Source organism: Protobothrops mucrosquamatus, unplaced genomic scaffold (genome assembly GCF_001527695.2).
Source record: "Protobothrops mucrosquamatus isolate PMUCROS unplaced genomic scaffold, P.Mucros_1.0 scaffold106, whole genome shotgun sequence".
NCBI classification, from domain to species: Eukaryota; Metazoa; Chordata; class Lepidosauria; order Squamata; family Viperidae; genus Protobothrops; species Protobothrops mucrosquamatus.
In genome coordinates, this window is record NW_015386478.1 from 1,482,675 (window position 1) to 1,508,877 (window position 26,203).

Below are 26,203 nucleotides of genomic sequence, written 5' to 3' on the forward strand. Positions count from 1 at the left end.
ATTTTTGTTTTGTTTTGTTTTGTTTTTCAGGATTTTAGCAAATTGGGTTTCCATGCAGCTTTCTTCATACATCCCCCTTTTTATTCCATATTATTTGTTCATGCACTTTCAGAATCTTCTTTCAAATAATTTTATATCCTCATCTAATCCTGTACTACTTTAGTATTTCATGCCATTGGCTCTGAGTTCATTACAATCTGCTCCATTGAAATTCAATGCACAAATCTGACTCTTCTCTATTTCCTCTCCCCTTGATATCATGACTTCAAGGACAATGTAGTCACTTCCTACCAACATTCCAGTTACTTTATCAAACATTCTTAACAAGATTTCCAAGTTCTAACTTATTAATTCTGTACAAGCATGTGCTTTTTTGTCTAACTACAACACCCCTTCCCTTTCTGCTGGACCTGTTCTTTTTGAATAAATGTCAATTGTGTCATCTCACCAAGTTTCTGTGATGGTTATCACATTTTATTTATATATATATATATCCTCCTTTGTTAGGGTTCCAAATTCTCTTTATTTGCCACACACTGTGTTCATTGCTATAGAAACATCTGAAATTGTGGTGGTACTCCTGCTCGCTTTATTACATAGTTTCCAGCCAATGAGCCCTCTCTGCCTGTCTGCTTCTCCCTTTATTTCTTGTATTGTTGGCCCTGTTCCTTGGAAGTGTATTCAGTTGTTGACTTTTGTAAAAGTTCTTTCATTCTGGTTTAATGTATTCTTGATGAAATCAGTGAGGTGCCAAAAATATCCATCACAGTCTTTGTAGCTTGCCTCTTGGCAGAAGGTCTTTGTGTGGCAGCATAGCCCATGATCAAAAAACATAAATCTTTCTCAGTGGTACCACCTTGACAGACCATCCTATTCACTTCCAAGCCTTAGTTCCTTTCAGCAGGAAAATGCCCATCATCAGGTAATTACCAACCATCATGAAATGCGTGCTATTCCACCAATTAGTTCTTGGGTTTCTTTGAATCATGGAGATCTGAGAGTCTTTCATTGTGGCAAGGCTTGCCAGATAGTTTCTGTATATGGACCAAATGACCACATTGCAAAAACAAGCAGACAATTCAATAATGTAGGATAATCGCTAAGAAAAACAGTGTTCCTCCTCCATAAAATGATAAAATGCAATATAATTCATAATGATTTCATCATATGGAGCCATCATGTTTAGTTCCTTCTTTCTGCTTATAAGAAAAAAAGAAGTGCAATCTAAGTTTTACTCTTAATATCACTGAAGCTATACAGCTAAGTTGCCAGATTCTATACCATCTTCCTCAAGTACAGTACTACTCTTGTTTCCTTCTAAGTAGTACTAAGGGTAGATATCTGTAACACATCTTGTTCATCACATCAGTATAGAATATTTTGAAAGTTTCTTGGGGATTTAAGAAAAAAATTCTGGTTATTTCTGAATGTTATTTCCCCATTCAAATCCTTAGGCTCTCCTTGTTGGACATCTTCTGCCATCATATTTACATTAAACAGAGAATAACTGCATGAGCCCGAAGGGTCTTCTCCTAAAATATCTGAAAAGGCACCCTCCAAATGTTTCTTTTATATTATAAATCTTGTATCTAAATATCCCACTTATTGATGACATACAAAACGAAAACCAAAGGAAAAGAACAATACTAAAAAACAAAAAAGAAAGATTGTTATCCTGGTGGAACAGACAAAACTCCTCACAAAAGGTGCCCATAACCCAAAAGAAAAGCAGGGCAGCAGTAGTATTCTGAAGGGATACTGTTCCAGAGGGTAGGCATACAATAGAGAAGGCATGTTTCTTGCATCTCGTCAGATGACATTGTTTAATGCAGTGGTTCTCAACTTTTTAATGCCGCGACCCCAACCGGTCATAAGTCGAGGACTAAACCGGTCGTAAGTCGAGGACTAAACCGGTCGTAAGTCGAGGACTACCCAACCGGTCGTAAGTCGAGGACTTTCCCTGCCCGGGAGCGCCGCGCATGCGTGGTTTCGCCCCCTGCGCCGGCCGAGGCGTAGCTGGCAAGCGGCACAGACGGAGCAGGCCGACCACCAGCTGGCCCAGCCCAAGGGAGGTAAGGCACCCGCCGGAAAAGGGGGAAAAATGGCGGACAAAAAAAATGGCGGACAAAAAAAATGGCGGACAGCCTTGCTTGGCGACCCCCACGAAATGGTCGATCAACCCCAAATGGGGTCCCGACCCACAGGTTGAGAACCACTGGTTTAATGGATGAAACACAGAGCAGCTGACTCTGTCAAAGCTTACAGGATAGCTAGAAACAATGGGAAGAGACAGTTCTTCAAATATCTAATCATTACAATATAGAGAGCTTTATAGATAATAGCATTGCTATAACTTAATATGCTACCACATTCTGCATAGTGAAACTTCCAAAGACCAGCCCTATGTAGAGTAATGCATTGCAGTAATTCACACATGAGATAACCAAGGCATGAATGTTCCTAAGAAGGGGCTCTTGGTCCAGCAACATTCATAATTAATGCATGAGATGAATCTGTGCAAAAGCCCTCCTGGCTATAGATGCTACTTGATCTTTAAGCCACAATCTTGCTAGTGTTGAGTTTAAGCCTGCCCATCCAGACCTTTATACCTTCAGACACTGGGATAAGACCTTGAAAAAAACATTCCACTCCCAAGATTTTTTTGTTAACAAATACACATATGCTTAAAAAAACTTACATTATCATGTGGCCGATTATCTTTTCCTGATAAGATCAAGAAGTAATTCCACACCAACAGCAGGAACAAGACCAGTGGAATCATGTACAGCTCAAAATTCCATGTTCCAATAAGGAAAAGCTGGAATCAAGAAAAAAAATATTTATCTTCAGATATCCTGCAATAAATTAATGGAATACATATAAGGGAAGCTTCCTTTGATATTCATAATTGCGCAGTTTCCTGTTTCAGCAAATTGGGGGATTTTGAGGATATGGAGAAAGTACAAGAATGGAAGAAGAATTATATATTCATTTACAATGGAGTTAAAAGTCAACTTCATTCACAGAAATAAACTACTTAATTCCTCCTTTAATGTACAAAACATGGAAGAAAACAGATATTTCAAATTTCCCAATCACACTTATTTTTAACTGCTCGGCTAAATAGAGTAAAATCTCAATTTAGCAGAATATTCAGGGGAAGAGGTGTCTCTTAAATCTGAACATCTGTTAAAATTTATATCATTTGTGTCAACGTTCTTCATTTTTATTATTATGCAGTTGACTTAAATGGCATCATTTGCAGGGAAGTCACAATTAAAAGGGCAGATTTAGGGATGAAGGCCACATAAAACATTTGTCCATTGTATCTAGAGTGTGTTCGATCAAGATCCATTAAATCAAGGCTTAAGAGTCATGTGACATGGGCAGCTATACAAATATTATAAACAAAATAAAAGAAATTGTAATTCTGTTTCTAGAGAATGCCAAGCAATTAATTCAAGGCAAAGAACCTAATAACATTTCTCATTTTTGTTTCTCACACAAGAAGTGAAATAACAGTTAATCTATTACCACAAATAATATAATCATTTTCATCTCTTTACATTCAAACCAGAAGTTTGTTTTATTTTGAAGAAATAAAAGTTCAGGTGTCCCTTCTTATAGCTATGTTGATTCTTTGGGTGGTGGTGGTGGGGAAGTTCCAAAGCTTTAATCATCCATATAAGAAAGTTTTTTAGTATTGTCAATATGACTGCTAGTAACCTATCAATACTTTTTCTAAGATGTTCTTAAGAAAAATATTCCAAATGAATAGTCTTATTTAGAAATATACATTTTGGCAATGTATTTTTATAATACTATCAACAAAAGGAACTCGAGTCTACTGCCGGGATTGGAAGGAAAGTATAGTTGGAATCTTAAGAATTGAACTGCACTTTCAAATTCCAGTTTTTATATATTACAAAGGTGTTCATTTTATATTATTATAGATGAAAGAATAATTATATTATCTCAATTTATTTTGATAACTCCCAAATAAGATAATTATTTTTGAACACTTCTTCAAATACACCTTCAAAACAACAGGCAAGAATTCTTTCTCCTCTCTCAATAGGAAAGGACAGCTCTTAAGATGATGTTTGCCAATTCATGGCTTTGTTGTGACACGTGCACCATCTAACAAATGTTTTTTTTCCTGGAGGTCTCTTTTATTCATAGGCGGTTTCTGGAGATTTGATCAATCTTTAAAAACTCAGAGTGTAATCAGTTATTGATATTGTTCAAAGATTATTTTGCCAGATCAGCACACAAAGATAAAGCAATATTACAATCGGTTAAAAGTTAGGCATTTTGATGAAAGTGCCCTTTAAGTTTTTAATTTAAACTTTACATTTAATTTTTGAACCTTTTAACCATTACATAAGCAGAATTCCAATAGAACATTGTCACCGTACATTTAATTTTCTGAGAAATTGCCAGTAAGTATATGTGATATCTATTTTCCAATAGAAAATAAAACCAATAGAAATATGGAAGGCAAAATGTAGAAATCTAGGTTAGTATAAGGCACTATTTAAATTCTTAAAACTGAGAAATCTATTATCTAGCTATTTTAAGCAGATTTGTGCAAACAAAAAGCCAGTATGATTGTAACAGAGATAGATTCACTTTAAAGTGATCAATAGGACTGTGTTTTTGAAGGACAGCTTAAGCCTTCAATCTTAAATAAAGGAGTTTCACCAATGGAAATAAAGCTTTCTTGTCTCTTATACATACAAATTCATCCCTAATCTTAGCATCCTTGAAAGCACAAAATAAGCCACTCCCAAAAATATTTTTTTTATATATATATAATTTTTTTTATTAATTTTTCAATTAAAACAACAAATACAAATGATGCATATATATACACCAACAAACAATAAAGATACTCAAAACATTTTCGGATACACTCGGCAGTCCCCGCCTTGCCTCCACCCTCATCCACTTTACCTCTCCTTCCTCCCCCTAAACCTACAACCTCTCCTCCTTTTCTTNTAATAATTAAATACATCAAATTATAATTTCCCCTAATCGCCTCCCCTCCCCGACTTCCCAGAACTAACGCACCCTAAAGCAATCAGTTATATAGAAAAAAACTTTAACTCGAATAAAAAATAAAAAAAAACAAAAATTATACTATTTTAACACCAACACTCATATATAATTATCCATCTTCCCCCAATCCAAATATCTAGAAATTAGACTTTACCATTTCTCATTATAATAATCCCATTAAATACAAAAATTAAATCCTTTAAAATAATATAATTATATATCATTGATCATCTACTTCAAGACATTCATATAATTTCATTCTTCTTATTTATAATATTAATCCCAAATTTTAAAAATATAAGCTTCAAAAACAATCCTTAAAAAAAACTTTAACTCAAATAATAGAAAAACTCTATTTTAACACCAAAACTCATAATATAATATAGTTGTCCAACTCCCCCAATCCAAATATCTAAAAATTAAACTTTACCATTTCTCATTACAATAATCATAAATCCTTTATAGTTATATATCATTAATCATCTACTTCATTCATCTTATTTATAATACTAATCCAAAATTTTAAAAGTATAAGCTTCAAAAACAATCCTTAAAAAAAACTTTAATAGTAAAAAACTCTATTTTAACACCAAGACTCATAATATAATGTAGTTATCCAACTCCCCCAATCCAAATATCTAAAAATTAAACTTTACCATTTCTCATTACAATAATCATAAATCCTTTGTAATTATATATCATTAATCATCTACTTCATTCATCTTATTATATTGCTAATCCAAAACTTTAATAATATAAACTTCAAAAACAGTCCTTAACCCAGCTCTCATCATAAATCCTTTATAATTATAATCCAAAATTTTAAAAATATAAGCTTCAAAAACAATCCTTCTAATCCAGCTCTCCATTATGCATCTCCCCCCAGTTCCATTCATTTTCACATCACTGATACAAAATCAACCTCATAATCAGTACATTTTCCATCTTTTACATTTTATAACATATCCAAAATTTTTACAAGTAGTAAGCCTGTAAACGTCTTCCAGGAGCACAAACGGCAACATCTTCAGCTGGTTTTCTCTGGTGTACGACCCAAAAATGGATTCTATATAAACCTTTTTTTCTCAAAATTTCACTAGGGAGGCACACCCAAACCATAACCAAGTCTATTACCGCTTCTTTTCCCAACTTTTCAAACTTTTCACTTTCCAAATCTCCATAACATAGCATATCATTTNCATCTTATTTATAATACTAATCCAAAATTTTAAAAGTATAAGCTTCAAAAACAATCCTTAAAAAAAACTTTAACTCAAATAGTAAAAAACTCTATTTTAACACCAAGACTCATAATATAATGTAGTTATCCAACTCCCCCAATCCAAATATCTAAAAATTAAACTTTACCATTTCTCATTACAATAATCATAAATCCTTCGTAATTATATATCATCACTCCCAAAAATATTTAAATGACAGTTTATATGATCATATAAATACTTTAATGTACATTCCTCTTTATGTAATAATAACAAGATGCTTTATGCATAAGCCAAGTATTATGTGAATCTGGAGTTAGTTCAGAATTCATTCCAGGCTGCATAAATATGTTTGCATAAATGAATACAAAATAAATTTTGCCTGATCACATGAAGTTTGGAAGCAACACAACAGCTTCAAGATAAGGTAATAGATAAGTATATTCAGTGCTTTTTTTCTAAAAAAAAAAAAAAAGGTGCCGGAACTCACACACATCATACAACCCGCCTTGCCAACCCTACAAGGTTCTATCCCAAAAAGGTGCCGGAACTCCGTTCTGGGCGTTCTATGAGAAAAAAAGTCCTGAGTATATTCCAACTCTTTCTTTTACTATCTTTCCAATTCTTTGTATATACAGTATTCAATGAAAAAGGAGAAAAAAAGAACTTATAATGAATCAATAATTCTGTTAAGGTTAACTGAAATTTTTTTTGTGAAGAACTTACATTGGAGAAGAGAGCTAAAAATTAAAGTAACAATAGATGGGAAGGAGAAAAAAACCAAAATTTTCAGAAATGTAAAAGCTTGCAACTATTTTATTAAATATACTGGATTGTTAATTTTGAGTATTTTTTTCTTGGCACTTCAAAAGTGGCTTGCCACTGCTTCCTTCCTATGGCTGAGGGAGATTAACTGGCTGAAGGTCACCCAGGTGATTTTGTGCTAAAGGCAGACTAGAACTTATGATTTCCCAGTTTCTAGCTTGATGACTTAATCACTACACCAAATTGGCTCTCATTCGTTTATTATTTGGTAGAAAATTGCATAGATTTCATACGACTTGCAATCCTTGAAATTAACTTCTCTATCTGTGTTTAAGAGCCACGTCTTTATGGACACATTATTCTCTTTTTGTTGCTGATTTAGTACACCTAATAAACTTAACTATGACATGACAGTCAATCAAATCTGGCAAAATACTGATATTGCCGAGGGCAAGGAAAGTCACATTGATCTCATTCTTAATGTGTTACAGGATAGGGAATACATGCCACTTGCCAGGGAAACTGGACTACTGTTCCTTTTTGCTATAATTCTGTGGCAGGTTTATTGCTTGTTTTTGTTGTTACCAACATTGCAGTATAATACAGAAAGTATGGATTTTTTTTTCTTCCAGTAATATGGACATCTTGGATCAAGACATAAAGTCAAACATTTTTTTCTTTTGCTTTTAAAAAAGCCAAATGACGGTGCATTTTTATGCTGAATATATTGTTTCTCAAACACCATTCAGCTCAGCTGACCATTCACATGGTTGAACTCTTAAACAGAGTGATGTTCCCTTTATTATAAAATCTATATACTGATACTTTCATAATTGTTGATCTCAAAAAGGATAGTTCTGAAAACATAAAAAGTTTACCATTCCTGGCATATTGTAATAAACTACTGTAATTCCATCAACACTGGGCACATTTACAAACATTCAACCCTAATTAAAATGCCCTTTATAAATTTTAGCAAGCAAAATGCTCAGCTATCATAGTTTGTTTACAATTGCTACTTTTTACACATATACACACACAAACCCACACACCCTGTGTGGACCTATGAGTAACTTTTTATCTAAAACATCAAGAAGGGACATTGCAAAATTTACTGTGTATCAGAATATGAAATCTCAGATTTATGCTGAGAGGCAAGATAGTCAATATGATTCTATATGGCCAAGCTATAATTCATTGTTGAAAAATTGAATCCCAAGATAAATAAAAAAAGTTATATCGTTTTAATAACGTGATTTTTTTTATATATATGTAATTTAGTTTTGTTTTCAGTTTTGTTTAGCTTTTTTTCTTTTTCCCCTCTTTTTGTTTGTTAACGTTTCTAAATATATATGTTTTTCCCTTCATAGGCAATTTAGTGTAGGGTTTTCTCTTTTATTTTCACCATGCAGTTTTACTGTATCTATAATGTACATTTCTTCTTTTAAAGTTCACAATCCTTTATTGAATAGTAATATACACAAATCAGAAAGCTATTTAGTTTATAAATATACTGTATTCATAAACTCTTTTTAAAAATGTTAATAGTAAACTTTAAAAATTAATAAAATCATTAATAATAGTTAATTATTTTTATAAAAGTGCATATTGCATTGTATTATCATCAATCCTTTGCTGCTTATCAATTAGATCTACATTTCTTATTACCCTATTGAGCAGTGTAAATTCCAATTGGTGCTGAGAGCTGCCATTTTATTTCCTAATGAAGCTGCTCATTTCCAAAAGGACTTGGCAATGTTACTGCTGTGTAAATGGCAGCAAGGATCCAAATGGAGTTTCCATTTTCACCAATTACCAAGGGGTGAGGTGAAGAATGATGCTAATAAATTGTAATATTACAACAAGTAATATATCAAATTATAGAATTCCAATCACTATAGTATGCCCTGGTGGGTTATATGATCTTCAAAAGCTCTCAAGATATAAAAGGTATTCATGCAGATTTAAATATTCGCAAAATACAAAGTAAAAGAGTTTGTTATTTTGCAACCCATCAAAAAAGACCTAGAATAACACATATGGATAGCATATATTCGCCTCTACTGGTTCAGGGGTAAGCAATTTTTGAGGGGTGAGGATTGTAATCCCCAAAGTTCTAGATTGCTGTAGGTAAGTATCAGGGGAATTACAAAGTTACTAGAAGGGCCATTTTTTGCAGGTTTAAGTTTGGGTGGAATGGGTTGGTATAAGAGTAGGAATAGGAACCCACTGGGAGGCACATAGCTCCTATCTCCATTTTATCCAGGATATCATTTTTTTCTCTGAAAAATAATTCCTAAGCCAGTACATTGCATGAAATACCAGTGTAGAATAAATAGCTCTGCAATCTTTAACAATTCTCAAATACTATGACCTGCGCATAATCATGTCCTGCTCATATCTGGAAACAAAGCTGTGCCCAAGATTGTAGTATGTTTCTTATTTGTTTTGTATAGACATGGCCTAGTTGTTAGCAGCAAGCTCATTCTGCATTCTCCTGAGGTGAGGAACTATAAAGAAACTCTCAAACAGAAAATAATTCTATTGCTCTCAAGCATTCAGCAACACAAATTACTCCATTCACATTTAGGATGATATACTATATGTTTCAGTTTTCCTTGGAAAATACAAGGATAGTGTTAACATATACACCAGGGGTCTCCAATCCCTGGTCTGTGGACCAGTACCAATCTGAGGCATGCCAGAAACCAGGCCATGCAAACAAGTGAAGTCCGATCCGCGGAATGCAAGAAGCACATGAAACCATGCCCTCTCCAGTCCGCAGAAAAACCTCTCTCCACAGAATTGGTTCCCACAGCCCAAAAGGTTGGGGGCCGCTGATTTACACCACAATTCCTTTAAGCTATTTATAATGAAAAGCCTGACCTATATTTAAAAGGTTGCTTCCAAATTCAACTACATTATTTATACTCACAGTGCTCATTTTGAAAAAGCAAAAACTCATTTCTTATATTGTAGCTTTTGTTTTGCTTATAAAGGCAGAAACTCTCAAATATTAGAAATTATTTTTCAATATATATTACTCTTGTTTCACTTTAGCTTATCACATCTATTTTTCTAGTAATGATTAGTCTCTCTAGGACAGAGAGTCATATCTTGGTGCATGCATTTAATCTATATATGTCATAAATTTCCTATATTTTTCTGTATATATAATATTATATGGAAAGACACAGGCAAAACCAGAAATGGAGGTATGTTCTTATATACAGTATAAGGAAAGCCTACATAAATCCCCATAGGAAAATGTGTAGGTTATTGTTGCAATGTCTGTCATCCATGTAAGAGAAACAGAAATGAGATGGGCATTAAATTTGCATACAGCCTGAAGCACAGAGGTGCTATATGTGAAGAATTGATGGGCATATCTTGCAGGAAAATTCTGTCAGATTATCTCAGGAAAAAACACCCCCAAGGAGATAATTTACAGATATCATGAAAATTTGCTTCAAAACATGAAAATAAACTCAAACTCTACAGCAAGGGGAAATGTTAACCAAAACCTTGCACATGCCACAACACACTCAATATTTTAGTTAATTAACTTTGAGTTTAACATTGTTAGAAACAGTTCCATTAAGATTTCAGAGTATTTATAAAAATGTGGAAAACAAGGATGTGTGTGTGTGTGTGTGTACACGTGTGCACAGGTTTTATACAAACACATAGAAATACACACAAACATGCATACAAAAATAAGAAAAGAAAAAATCAAGACAAAACCAATAATTACAAATCATTACAGTTTAATATGTTCTACAAAAAATATGCAATATCAACATACATCGACAAATACAACTAGGTGAACAGCTCATAAGAAAATGGTAAAATGCTCCCAGATTAGAGATGCCTGCTTTTAAAAAAAAACTTAAATTGCTTCTACAGGTACAATCCTATCTAATCTAGGTGTCCTTAGAAGCTTGATAAATAATTTATTGGCACTTACTATGGTAAACATAGAACTCAGTACTGGACTTAGAAGCACAAAAATTGCCTTCACGTTATCTGAACATAACTTTCTCATTAGAGTCTTCCACATTATTAAAGGTAGAACCCAACATATCTTCTAGACACAATTATGTTACTCATCAATGTCTATCAAGCTGTATTAGACCAGTAATTTAGTCATCCTTAGTTCCTTGCTGCCATTTTTTTGTTTTTCCTCTACCTTGAATACATTAGAAACTTTAAGCATACAGCCCTGTCACAAATCAGTATGACATTAACCTCTTTCATGTTATCCTTCATGTTATGGTAGCCAGATGCTCAAAATGTGTATATTCCTAATAAGACATCCACAATCTTTAAGCAGGCTCCAATGATGTTAGTTTCTATCTCTGCAGATGAAATCCTTTGCACCTACAGGTGGCTGCACAGGAGCTTCCATATGAACCAGGACCCTGCATTAGTGTTAGTGTATGAAGAACGTTTTAATGTCTATATGAATGTGAACAGATATTGTAGACTAATGGAATATCTATACATTCATTATTCAGGAAATGAGAGCATACACAAGATTTTATAGTTGACTCAATGGGGCATGCCTATTTACAGAACTAACTTTGCTTGGGAAAAGTTATTGAAAAAAGAGCAGCTATTACTGACATTCTGAATCCCCAGTATCAAACCGTTTGATTTTGTGTTTATTATGATTTCAAGTAAATTATATGCTTTATATCCATACTTATTGTAAATACAGGAAATGAAAAGCTTTCTAATGGTTCCAGTCTGTTGACTGATGTGAGTGGCCACATTATTTTCATGCAGCAAAACCAATGCATTTTTATTAATTAGAACATATTTTTATTTATTTTATTAGAATTCTTTATCCTGTCTTTACTACTTTGTAAGTAACTCCAGGCAGTGAACATACCTTAATACTCCTTTACTCCTTGTCCTATATTTCACACAACAACCACCCTGTGAAGAGGGGTTGAGCTGAGAGAAAGAGACTGGCTCAAGGTCAGCCAGGTGGCTTTCATGTCTAAGGCAGGACTAGAACTCCGTCTCCTGGTTTGTAGCCTGGTGCCTTACCCACTAGACCAAACTGTCTCACATATTTTATATTTTATGAAACACAAATCACAGGGAGAGTATAATGATTTCTATTTATATTTCACTGTTATGTAACCACATTGATTACCATTTTTCCTTTATATCTCAAAAAGGATATACAAAATTTCAGTTCAGAATGTCAACCACATCATCCCTTTGAATTGAATCATCATATCGAATCAGATGCATTCATATAAAATTAAGACATTTGATGGATTTTGTACATGCACAAACATTTGTATTGAGCCAAGTCCTGGAACTGATTCCAACCAGTTTTTCACATTGAATTAAGCTAACTTACTAAATCAGAATTTTGAATTGAATCTTCAAATCAAATCATAGCTGATTTGCATATTGTCCTCCCTCCCTCCCTCTCTCTCTCTCTCTCTCTCTCTCTCTCATATACACACAAACACACACACTTTTGAACTGAGGGTAATACATAAATGCATCATGAAGAAGTTCTACTTAAAAAGATTAGGCCATTGTACTCAATTTTGGGAATCTAAAGGCATATTCAGATTTTTTTTAAGTACTGAAGCTCAGATATTACAAGGACCATAGTTAAGGGATTACCTCACCTTCAATTAGGTAGGTATTTTACTTTTTCAATAAAATAAATGGACAATCAATATGGACAATACTTTTGCATGTCCCTGCAGGAACAATAGTGCCTCCAGGGAACATGTTGGAATCATAAGCTTAGACTATAATCAATTGCTTAATCATTAAACTTTTGCAAGACTTGGTTAATTTAGTCAAGTGATGTATGAACAAATCAAATGTATATTACAATACTGTAAATTAAATCAGATTCTATATATTGTACAAACTAATTAATGGCCAAGAATTTCTCAATCCCGCATCCTTCCTTACTGAAAAGATGGTTGAAGGATTCTCTAGGATTGTATCTATTGCATAATGACAAGTTACATTTAAAGAGGAAAACAGGTACTCCTACAGTACAGGTAGTCCTCGACTTACAACAGCTGCCATTCAAAGTTACAATGACACTGAAAAAAGTGACTTATGACCGTTTTTCACATTTATGACTATTGCAGTATGCCCATGGTCACAGAATCAAAATTCAGACACTTGGCAACTGATTCATATTTATGATGGTCACGGTGTCCAAAGGTCATGTGATACTTTTGCGACCTTCTGACAAGCAAAGTCAATAGGGAATCCAGATTCACTTAACAACTGTTTTACTAACTTAACAAATGCAGTGATTCAGTTAAAAACTGTGGTAAGAAAGGTTGTAAAATAGGGCAAAATTCATTTAACAAATGTCTTGTTTAGCAAAAGAAATGTTGGGCTCAATTGTAGTCATAAATCGAGGACTATCTGTATTGGAAAAAGTACTTATGGATTCTAGATCTAAACAATATTTATGACTATGAGCAGATTGTTCCCATTTCCCCAAAATTTTAGTCATGGTTCTAAACATACTTTCAAAATGATTATTTATCATAATTAAAATATAACGATTTGGCAACTAAACTGTGCAAACTATTTCATCAGCCATTGTAAAAAGGTTGCCCAGACAGAAGATTCCTTTACATTAGTCTGCATTTGTGTTCATGCATTCAAAAAGCTCTCTTTTGGGATATACCATGGAAATAGCTTCTCTTCTTTGACAAATCAAACTATGAACCATTTTGTAAGGACCATTTGTTCTAACTTGGCTAGTGACCACAGAAATTTAGAGTGGAGGGAAAGAGAAGAAGAAAGAAGCTATCACTATAGAGGCTCCCATTTTTTAACTTTATTGAATTCACTCCAAATAGATTTCATCATAATACTTTTCAGTTTCTTTTGTATTAGAATTCCCTCACTATTTTATTTTTAATTGCAAGGTGTTTTTTTTTAAAAAAAAGAATTCATGCAAACACATTGGGGATCTATTTGTGTTCTTTGCCTTCAAGATAAAGATACCTCTTTTTATTGAGACAATGAAAAGCTGAAAACTCCCATGCTGATAGCCTGAAATATTTTTGCTACTACAGTGAGTCAAAGGGTGGCTCCCTCCCACCTGCATTTGACTTTGCATGTTCTAGTATACGCACGAATGCGCAGATAATATGATTAGAAAACAGCTTGTTCATAGAAAGCTGTAGTGTTCCCTTTTCAAGTCTCCCATGGTGCAGCACGCTGACAAAGGAATAATAAAGATGCACATTAATAGGCCTTTGTAGGTTTTTTTTAATCCCACTTAGTGAATCTCAATGAATTTTGCACTCACAGCTGTCTTATGTTAACCAAAGGTTGGGGGGGGGGGAGACAAATGAATAAAAGGAAACTATTGTAATCATTGAAGTCCATATTTCTTAGAGCAAGGAATAACTTCAAAATAATATTTTTATCTGCTTTGTTATCAATAAAATGGAATGAAACTCCAAATTTTGATTCAGACAGGCCATGATTGCAGATCAGAATAATAATTTAGTCTTCTTCCATAATATATACTTACTATAAGAATACTACTACTAAGAAGAAGTTGCCTTAAGGGGAAGGAAAATCTATCTGGTAAAAACATTATTGCTGGGATGATTCAAACTACCAAGTCATGTAAACCAGAGAGAGGTCTATTTTAGTAGCATATATGCAATTCACTAACCATTGAAGCAAGGGATCCCTTTCTAGGACAATGAAAAAAATCCATTCTATAATATTTTGTTCTACACTGTTTATTAATTGCCCTTTCCAAGGAACCCTGAAACAACAATAGCTGTTCATACATGTTGCTTATCTTTAGAGTGCTACTTAATAAATGGTGTAAAAGCAGTATACAAGACTTTGCTTACTACTGCTCCATGCCAGCCTCATAAGAACCAATGCATTTCTCTCACATAGCTAAGTGGAAATCATGTAGGTGGCCCTGTTTAAAGATGAAAAGAAAAGCAAGATTAAGAGATTGAGACTTCATTTACCTCATTAGTGACTTGAAAATAAAGCAAGTGCTGAATAGTGTTTTGAATAAAGGAAATAGAATATAGTCGGTCAGAATCTCACAGATGTATTGATAGCTGAAAAGCAACACATTAAAATATTTTTTTTTGCACGTCTCACCAAAATAATTCTTGGATTTCAACTAATAATTTGAATTTTGTCACTGTGTTTTTCCTCCACCAGATCATCCAGGGAAAGAGAGAATCTCAAAGCATATTTAGACCACTCGCCATAAGATCATCATTAAATTTGAAAATTATACAAATGTAGTGCTAGTTAGAGTTGGTTTATAAAGACTAAATAAATAAATAAATAATCCTTGTCTTGAGACGTCACTGGTTTTGTGAGACAATAGTGCTACCTAGGGGTTCAAATGCAGCACAACATTCATTTATTATTAATTTGCTAAAAGGAGGAATCAGAAGTTTTATAAATTAGCAAAAACATAAAAATATTGTGATATATGAAGAATGTCTTCTGCTTTTACCTAAATTTAAAATTGTCCATTCTTGCCTCTGCTTGCCTAAGTTTCTGCTAATGCAATGCTAGTGAAACTCCTTTTAAAGAATGACATTTATTGAGCTTTTTTAAAACTGAGCTAAAATAAAACAAAAAACAAAGAAATGTGAAATAATCTCAACAATTTAGGAAAATGCTGAGACTTTACAAATATTGCTTACTGCAAACGATCGAATGTTCTAATCGGTAGGTTTCTCTAAATACCTTTTCTAGATGACTTTGCCACTGAAGCACATGTGACAAAGAGCTGTTTCTAATATTACAGTAAAAGCAACTAACATTGATACAGGAGGCATTATTTGTGCTTCTGCTGCTGGAGAAAACATCTTTAAATCAGGCTAGCTTACTTCTAAATGTTATTTCCTAGAATGGATAAAACATTTATGCGGTAGCAGCTTTACATACTACACACTGACTATTCCATAATACACTTTAAATAATTATGTTTTTCTGTATGACAACTGTTAACCACCTGTTTTAAAAATCTTTCAAAAGTAATAGCATAACTTGGTATATGTGTAATATTTCAGTCTATATATTTATGTTTAATAGGTCAATTCCATTCATTAATTTTCATAATCTAAAAAGAAACAAATCTTAAGTATTTTACAACTTCTCCCTATATTTTATTAAATTATAGGTAAGTAAGGATAACCCCCAGGCATATATTTAAACTGTTGAATCTAATTAAATCAAATTAGGATAATAAAATTTAAAAAGTATTTTTAACAGTAACTACACTTTATTTCTAAACTGCTTTGTAACGTCTATGCAGGATATTACTTTAAAAATCTGACATTAAAATAATTCTGTGTCCTTTAAGACATTACTAATATTTTGTGTTGCTTCTGTTCAAAGGGTATGTTTTTACAACAAATAGTAGATTTAGGAAAAAAACATATTGTTAAAAACAATTTAACAATAAATCTGACAATACTTTCATCTGTAAAAAATGAAACCACTAAGTACAAAATAGTCCAGTTTTATTAGTGAAATTATTAAACTTGATTCCAACACACAATCTCATATTTAATGGTGAACATAAAATTAAATTCTAGGAATAAAATGTAAGTTTATATATTAAAATTGCATTTCACACACAAATATATATTCTTGTTCAAATTTTTAGATATTTCTTCATTATTATATACTCTGCTGTTATCCATGCTATAATTTTACACTTCAAACAGGTATATTTTTATTGAATGTATAATAGAGAAAAGCATGTTCTTATTTGCACTGAAAATTCCTCTTACATTTTTTTAACAATAAGCATAATTATCTTCAAACACACAAAAAATAAAAACTCATATTTCTTGAAAGGAGGGAAGAAAGGTACATCAAGAAAAATATTTTAGGGTAGGACTTTTATGAAATGTTTCTGATTTCTTAACATCTATAAAAGATACATAACTATCAATTATAAGACATAAGATGGTGCATTAAACTCTAAGATTCATGACTTGTCATTAATTTATAAAGCTTTGTAGATTTGATATTTTATTTCTATCATTTGTGCGGCAGTCAAGGTTACTGTTAGAAAGAAGTTTAAAAAGGCTTTACCAAAGACAAGCATTAAGTAAAAGAAAAACTTTGATATAATAAATAATTCTAATCAACCTCTTGGCTGTGGCTATAGTGCTTTAAACTTCAGACAGTACTAAAATTTTATCTTATTCATTTTGGACAGAATGATTCTCTAAAAGATCAGCCATTCATCAGTGAAATCAAACTTTTTAACTTCCACAGCACAAATTATATATTAAAGTAGATATGTTAAAATAATATAAGTCTCATGTAAAAATTGACCTGTTCTGTCATCCAGGAACACAATTTGCATTTTGCCATTGATAAAACAAGAAAGGAAGATATGAGAGACACGCACGATTCTTCCAAGGCAACAAACATTTTTATTGTCTCTCATTCTACTGAAATCTAACTTATATTGACTCTGGTCTGCATGTTAATGACCAATTCTATGTTTATTCAGAAATCATATTTGCAATAGATTTTATGTCCATTAATTTGTGTATTACACAATTTGTGTATTACACAAAGGATTACAGCTTTATAATTTGGTTTGAAAGTTGTTACACAAAAGCAATTATTTAGTAAAATTTGCATCAGTGTAAAACTGCATAGGATAAGCTTCAACTACATAAAATGAGCTTATTCCAGTTAAATGTATATAACACCACAGTTTCAGATATTTTTTTTTAAAAAAGAGAAGAAATAGAAGACATGTAGGTTCTTTTTTGAAATGTATTTATCTCCGGCATCTCTAAATCAGTTACATCATATTTCTTGAAATATTTAATTTGAATAATTTATTACCAGAATATAGGAATTAGAAAACCCACAAATACTCGGGTCAGTTGTCTCACCTTTGATGGATATATCACATATAATTTCACTGCTCCAGTCTCTCTCTGATGTGTGTAATTTGCAATCTTGGTGGGCCGCAACATGGGAACATTAATGCTCCCTTCATGATTTGGAAATATTTTTCTCAATATGTACATTAATACTAGTAAATTTTGTTTCATACAGAATTCATTAAAATATTTTTAAAGAAAACCAGGTAGCCAAATCATTTACTTTCATTTTTTGCTACCGAAGTTATTCATACATTAAAAGATGAGATATAATTTATATAAATAATCTTTTATTCTGTAAGATCTCATTGTTATGCTATTTTTTTTTAAAGTTCAAATGCAAAAAAAACAGTAAACATTCAAATGAGATGAATAAGTGAAAAAATCTAGTGAAACATTATATAATGAAACCATCTATGTCACAAAATCCTTTATGAGGATGCAACACTTTGGCAATTAAATTGGCAAGTATACATCTTATATGTAGGCCATACGCACTGGCATTTTTGAAATACAACAATAAGACAGGAATCCTATATAAATTTCTATGGGACAACTTTTACCAAATTTAAATGGAGTTGTATAGTATAGTATTAAAAGGAGTTGTAGAGTATACCAGTTTAATATAATTATTTCAATTTAAAACCTAATTCAACTGCATATTTTTGTTTGTATATCTTAAAGTTCATTTCACAATGAGATAAATTTTTAATAATGATAACACATGCCTTTTTTCCATAATGTGTTTGAAATTTTTGGCCAAAACCTCAAATTCCTAATAAAAATAACAAAGGAAAATGAAGAAGAAACATGTACTTATATATCCTAGCTATATTTGAAATAAAAGATAAAATAATGAAATTAGCAAATGAATGTACTGGCATTATCACAATGAAAATTCACACAGTTTGGCAGTTACCTCTTTGTTTTAGTCTTACTATAATAACTCACTAACTAAATCTCTAATTCAAAGACCATCAATCTTACTTTCAGGAAATGTATAAGTTCACTGTGAGTTTAGAATAGATAAAACATCCTTCTTTGATGATACTTTTGGGTAAATTACTGTGTAGGTATTTAATGTTCATGCTGTAACTAAGACCTTTTCCCTTCCAACCCTTGATTCTGATATGGTATCCCTTAGAAATATAAGGGTTAGAAATCCCTTTCATCACTTTAACAAACTCTTATTTTTCTTGCTCTGCTATACATGCTATCGAGTCTATTTGCACCCATTCAATACTACATTACAGATAAAGTTACAGCAAATTTGTTTTCCTCAAAAATGCAGTGAAGCCTAATATCCCTTAAGTAACAACAGACTTGTCTTTCATTTAAGAGAGAACTGGCATAAGTTTCTCCCAGAAACAAACCACCCCTTTACAATGGCTCTGTTCTTAAAATTCTGAATGCGATACAGCTCAATTTGCAGGTGTTCAGGTAGAAAGGTGAAAGGGTATTTGACCCTAATAGAGTAATTGTTTCTTGTGTAGGTAACTCCAGACTGTTCAGTGATACGGTTCTACAGAAGTACGAGATGGGCTGCCTGAGTTATCAGCTATGACTTGCATTGGTGCACTCAAATGCTCAGTCACTGAAATGGATACATATTATATCTGCTTAAAGAAAGAAGATATACAAATCTACGCTCAGCACAGAAGCAGAGATACAAATACCACTTCACTGAAAAACTGTCCTGTAAGAATATTTTGATAGTTACTAATTTTAGCTGCAAACGTTTACAAAACTAATAATTCCTGAAATATTACTAACTTCACAGATTTAAGCCTTCCGGCTTTTAAAAAAATACAAAGTTTGGGATATTGTGAACTGCACCCAAAATAATTCACTAATCATTTTTATAATTCCAATAGAACACTTGTTCGTGAAGGATTCAAGCATTTGTTGGTCAGAACTTCAATTTAATTTAGAATTAGTTGCAGCGTAATTCCTGTTTAGCTTTTAATTCATACTGAAGCCCTGTGCATTTGCCTTTCAGAGGTAAGATAAGTAGGTATACACGCCTCCCGTCAACTGGTTCTTGCTATCTCATCTCAGCCCAGCCCAGAAAACACTCTAGTGTGCTTGTTCTGCCTTGATCTGCACAGCAAGTAGAACAGCGTAGAGAAGGAAAATGCTGTAAACAAAGAGCTTAGGAATGAAGGATGGGAGTTGCAAAAGCTTTATGGCAGCAAAGACAGGAGGGGGGAGGCAAATGAAATGCTTCTAGCTAAACCACCCTGGTAGGGATGATATGGAGAGAATCACTAGGATTAAACACTACATGAAATGAAAGAGAGGAGTCCTTTCCCCCATCTCACCCATTATAAACAGGAAGGGAAGAAAGAGAGAGACGCTGCCCACACACACTGATTTCATTACAGGACAAAACACTGACTAGGTGACAATCTTACAGAAAAGTAAGAGGAGGAATATTGTTTATTGCTGCATACAAAGTATTCTAAAACAAAAATGATAAGGATCAAGGGTGACCTAAAGGATATGCAGTTTTCAGAGGGATATATTTTTAAATGTTTATTTAGCGTGTTTATGCAGACAGATGTAAAGATGGTCATAAGAGATTCAACAAATATTATAGTTTATTTTGAAATTAAAGCACATTTAATAGCATATTGCATGTATTACTTCCACATGAGCAATTATTTATACTATAACATCAACAGTAAGTAGTAAGTATGCATGACCAGGAAGTCACCAGGAGTCAAGTTTCACTTGCAGCAGATTTTAGTTTTTAGACAGTGATCAACTAATGTTAGATTAGCCTTTTTTCTTCGTTTTGGCTTTATCATTTTAATGAGGTAGAGAAGAACCTGAATTGGCCCATTAACGAGTCATTTCTAGTTAAGGAAGGTGACCATTATAATGTGAATGGAGACATGGTATTCATGTTGCCTATATGGTTCTGAGCGTAATGAAGGCTACTATGTGGTTGACATTAATTGCATTTTCAATATATTCTAATTCTGTGTTGGCCTTTAAAAGCAGCTTCTTTTATTTTCAGAATAAATTATTGTTAGTACTTTTTTTAAAAAAAATGTATTTTTTTACTTTCTTTTTATTTTGATGAGCTAGGAATTATAATTGTCAGTTTTTAAACAGAAAACTCCTAGATTGTTAAAAAAACTAAGGATAATAGACCGCCCTGACAACTGTTACAAAATTACTTTTTTCCCCTCTCTTCCTTATCAATAAAGGTTTAAATAACCCTAATTAGAATATTATATTTTGTTATGAGATGAGAAATATGAGAATTTTAAAAGGGTTTGAATAAGGGAAGCTTTTGGTTACCCAAATATAATTTATTATGAGAAAATTATAAGCGATAGAGATATTTTGAACATTGATGAGAAATTAAAATTTTAAAAAAGCGGGAAAAACAGGATATTGATTGAACAAATGGATTTTAAGTGCAAATACAATTGAGATATGTTCTGGCTAGAAAAGATATTACAAACGGACACTATCAATATTATGTATAATTCCAGAAAAATGTGATGAAGATGTCTATATTTAATTGTAATATGTATTAACAGTAACAAGAATTGTATTTGCCCAGTGTGGAAAAATGCATATCACCGGAAGAAGAGAGGACCAAGGAAACACTGGATGGTGTAGTATTGGAACTAGACTGAGAAAGTTAATATGTACCACTGAATTACCAATAGACCCAGACAACATGTTGTTTATTAAGTACTCATGATTGTAAAATTAGAAAATTAATAAAATATTTATAAAAAAATAAAGTTTTAAATAGCTTTTTCCTTAATTTCATGTTTAAGAAAGTATTTCTCAAACACAATTCTGTATTTCAAATAGAATATTTTAGAATTTCCTGTTTCTTCCACATAAATTAAGAGGTCCATTATTTTCTGAAAGGTGATTTCAATCAGATCCCTATTCCAGAATATCTACCTTAAAGTTTTGCAAGAAATAAATTTCTGCCCAGAGAGATAAAATACACTAAAATGTTATTTAAGTACAAACTGGAATCCAAATTTATAATTTTGCTCATGTTGAATTTCTATAATAATACTGCTCATAGTATAAAGGTTTTTTTTCTTACAAGTTTGCTAAATTTATATTTAAATAAGGAACTTAAGTAAAATTGTTAATGAAGGCTTGTGGTTACTTAAAATTTCACCTTATACCTGGGAATTCAAAAACAAATGACTAAAAACAAATGAAGTAGATAACTATGAACATTTGAGATGCACAAAAAAAGAAGGCAAAAAGAGCTAAGCATTATTTTAACAAATGGAACTGAACATGAAAAAGAACAAAATAAAACCATAACCTAGGGGGAGGGGATATTAAGATATTTATTTATGAATTAGATAGCCTGAGATTTTCCATCATCAGATTAACTATTTTTCTTACTATATGAGAACTGATTTAATCACTTAATTAATCAGGAAGAAAGGAACATTTTAAAAAATCCAAGCATCAACACATCAACAGCTTGTTTCTTCACAGGTATGTGCATTCTATTCCCCAACACATTCCCCTATCCCACCCAAAGAGAACAGCAATTTGTGGTAGTACAGAAGATTCAGTTCATGAAAATATACTATATTCTGTAATAACAAGTTTTCAAACTCAATTCTTATTGTATAAATGACACTGATCCCTCTCCCTAATTTATTAGAAGCAGTTCCTCCTAAACATGGAATTCTATGGTTGTATGCCTAAATTATTAAATTGGATATTTAAATACGGATACCAAATAAATCAATATGTTATTTTCTTTTAAAGAAACAATTTAAATCAAATTACTTGGCATAGATATGGAATGTACTTCCATATAATTTAATGTGTCTCGCCACCTCCTTTAGTCCCAAACTATCTCCCCTATGTGGAATTGATGAAGCCCTGCCAAACCTCAGAGAAGCAGCTGTTTTGGTGGGCTCTGCACCAAAGGCTCCGAAGAGAGAACATGGGGATCAAAAGACTATGGTTAAATGCTACATGCAGGCTTCTGAATTTAACAATAAACGTTATTCTCTCAAAGTACACAGACTGAAATTGTCACAGTCATTCAATGTGAACATGTTCTGTAACTGTGGAAAATCTCAGTACACTTTTATGGTAATAACAGATGTATGCCATCTGCCTAGGTTTATGGTCCAGAAGATGTTCAACTGCTCCTGTCATATTTCAAGGAAAGTTCCTCTTACAACCTCTATGAGAAAACAATATTAAATAATAATATATACAATAAAAATATATGAAGAAATGCAATGTTTTGATTACATGGTAAAAAACAAAAACATCTAAGAGCTGAGTCTATAGTCCTTTTTTCCTAGTTATTTATTTATTACTGAAATAAAAGCCATTTTGTGTAATAGTTGTTACTGGATTCTAACTATGGAGGCCTAGAATCAAACACAGTCATCCGTCGGAAGTGATGACTTTAGGACAGTCACTCTCTACCCTCCAATACAAGGGTTATTGCAGAAAATTAGGAGCGGGGATTCTATGTATATCATCCTGAACTCCTAGAGAAAAGTTGGAATGTATAATAATATAACTAAATAAATAAAAATGACAATACCTCTTTATTTATGCAGCTTCATAAATAAATTTTCAGAATTATTTTCAAAATATTTCTACTACATGAATTATTTCTTAATTTTTTGGTTTTATATAAAAGCACATTTACCAAAAATTAATTATTAAATAATGTTCATGTTTCTCCATTATATTGTTATCCCACAAATCCCCTATTAATCGTAAACTTGTAATGACAATTTAAGCCCTTAATCATTTCAAGATGGACCTCTAGTTTTTCATGTGTGATGGCTAAACATAGAAATGGTTTACATAAATATGTACAAACCTAAGCTAAATAAATCTGAGTACTAAAACAGGAAAAATAGAACCGGAACTGCTTTAGATTTACTTTAAAAATCTAAAACAGGTTGCAGATGAATGTTAGCTAAAATCAAAAGAAGACTACAAAATCTTCCAAGCTCCTGCAAAAAATGTGGCACATTTGTATCTTTCTCTTTATATGAAATGTTAGTTATTATTTAGATCAAGATTTGACTATTTATACCAATAAAGTTAAATTAAGTAATTTGAGAATATCACTTATTTTGAGGATTGGCCATTTTTAAGGCTTAATATTCCTTTAAGTAATACAGCAATTATTGTATTATGACTGCTATAATGCAGGCTAAAAGAACATATGGTAGCATAAATATTAAACTTTTCATTAAACTGTCCAAATTCAAATCTTACCTTTTTGTGCACTCTGACATTTTTCCCTGGCATTTTCATTAATTTTGCAACATACATAAGTGTAACTGAAATGTTACCTGATCAATATTTTGTCTCTTTCATGTAGCATTAGAGCACATTTCCCCAAAGACCACACAGCAATGCAGGAAATAAATGTGTAAAATATCAAATGTTAATGTTAACATAGCAACACTTAATGTATAACAACTGAAAAGGCTAAAACAATTCAAAATAGTCCAAAGTACCACAAATTATCCACAAACCTATTTACAGAGTAAAATTTGTCTGCCAAAATAATTCACTCATTCATTTTGAAGTACCTCTTTTTACTTAAATCAGACATCCAATTATTTTTCAGCCCACTAAGTAATATGACGGTGGAGGAAAAAGATTGCATACATCCTCATCTGCCATAAAGCTTTACACTCTCCAACATCCACAAGTACAGGAATGTGTGGTCAAGAGCTAAAGAGAATTAAACCCAAATTGGAAGACATTTTGATATCGACACTAGGCTATTGCAAAGATAATTCTTCTCATTTCTAGTTAGAAGTTACTTTCACATATTAAGTATAAATAAAAAGTATTTTGAATAATTGCATGGTAAAATTATATAGAATTAATTTAAACTTTAATAAAAAAGCTAATGTTTAAAAAAGTCTATTAGTTTTGTAAACTGAATGCTTAGTTATGATCAATATACTAACTGGGAGAACAACACCTATTGGAGGGAAAACTAAATCATTTGTTTCTATATTATTTAAATCCTAAGCTTTGGAACATGTTATCTGAACCGAACACTTCACAGTTGTTGGAACAAAATTCACAAAATTTCCATTAGAGGAAGTTAAGTAATAAAAACTCCCTTGAATGGAGATTGACTACATGAATATATTCATGTTGTGTTGTGTTCCAGAAAACTGTATGAACGTGATTTATCATTTCCTTTGTTCAGGACATTTGACTTTTCAGTCTAGACTGTCATCCTGGAATTTTGTGTTGTCTCCCTTTCCAAGTTTCAATCATGTCTGATATTTAATTTTTTAAGAATGTCTAGGTGCTGGCACCTGCTGTGACTTGAGGAATATGCTATTTGATAATCCTCTTTTCTCAAGCAGCTGTAAGAAAAACAAATGGGATTCCACTTTGCACAACTTTGCTTCTATCTGATTACTTCAAGTGTTGCTCATTTACTCTTCAATTTGTTAGAACTGTTTAAATCTTACTATTCAAAGGTATTTTAAATAGTTTAAATTTTGCAGAACAGTGGATGTAGGTTGCAATACTATAATCAGTAAATATGCTAAGACTCAGAGATATAATTGTTATCAAAAATGAACCATAATAAAAAGCTATGTATTTACTGTGGCTCTTTGACAGTAGGGTAGGTTATTGAAATCTACCTTATGAGAAATCAGTCATAAAAATATTGACTATAAGCACACACATATTAGCCGCCTTTCATCAAAAGTCTTTGAAAGCATTCAGATGCTACCTAAAAAGTATCAACCTAAAGATAAAGTTATATAAAGATCATGGCATAATATTATTTAAAAATGTTAAGATTCTGTATTTTGATTCTTTCTTAAAACCTGATACTCTGTCAGAACCCATATTCTAAGGGACCGCTTTCCTACCTTTAATTCTAAGCCTACTCTTTCTATACTTCTGGGTTCTGCCATACTCCTGGAGGGGAGGGGGGAAATGCATTGCGGGTTATTGCTCTGTTTTCCTCTATCGTTACACTGTAACACTTTGCTGTTTCTGCATACTTCCTCTGTGAACTATCTTTCCCCTTGATATCAGCTAGAAGGGGGAGAGAAGAAAGGAATGCGCCTCCGGCAACTGGTTTATCTCCGCTTTCGGAAGGGAAGGTGTGAAGAGCCGACAAAACAACGCTGCAACCCTGAGACAGCCTGGCATTATCTGCTCTTTCCCACAACGGACTTAACACTTTGGGATTGGCCCATTCGA

At 32.5% G+C, this 26,203-nt stretch overlaps 1 protein-coding gene across 2 annotated transcripts in view; it reads right to left on the bottom strand.

Annotated features, from left to right (window-relative positions):
* The window catches only part of MCTP1 (multiple C2 and transmembrane domain containing 1), a 117,297-nt gene that overhangs the window by 33,083 nt on the left and 58,011 nt on the right, over positions 1-26,203 (bottom strand). The window contains exon 15 of one of the 2 annotated variants that reach the window (XM_015812688.2): positions 2,699-2,818. The exons of the other annotated variant lie outside the window; for it this stretch is intronic. Coding sequence (XP_015668174.1) covers positions 2,699-2,818 — 120 coding nt within the window. The remainder of the gene's footprint in view (positions 1-2,698; positions 2,819-26,203) is intronic. 2 annotated transcript variants of the gene reach the window in all.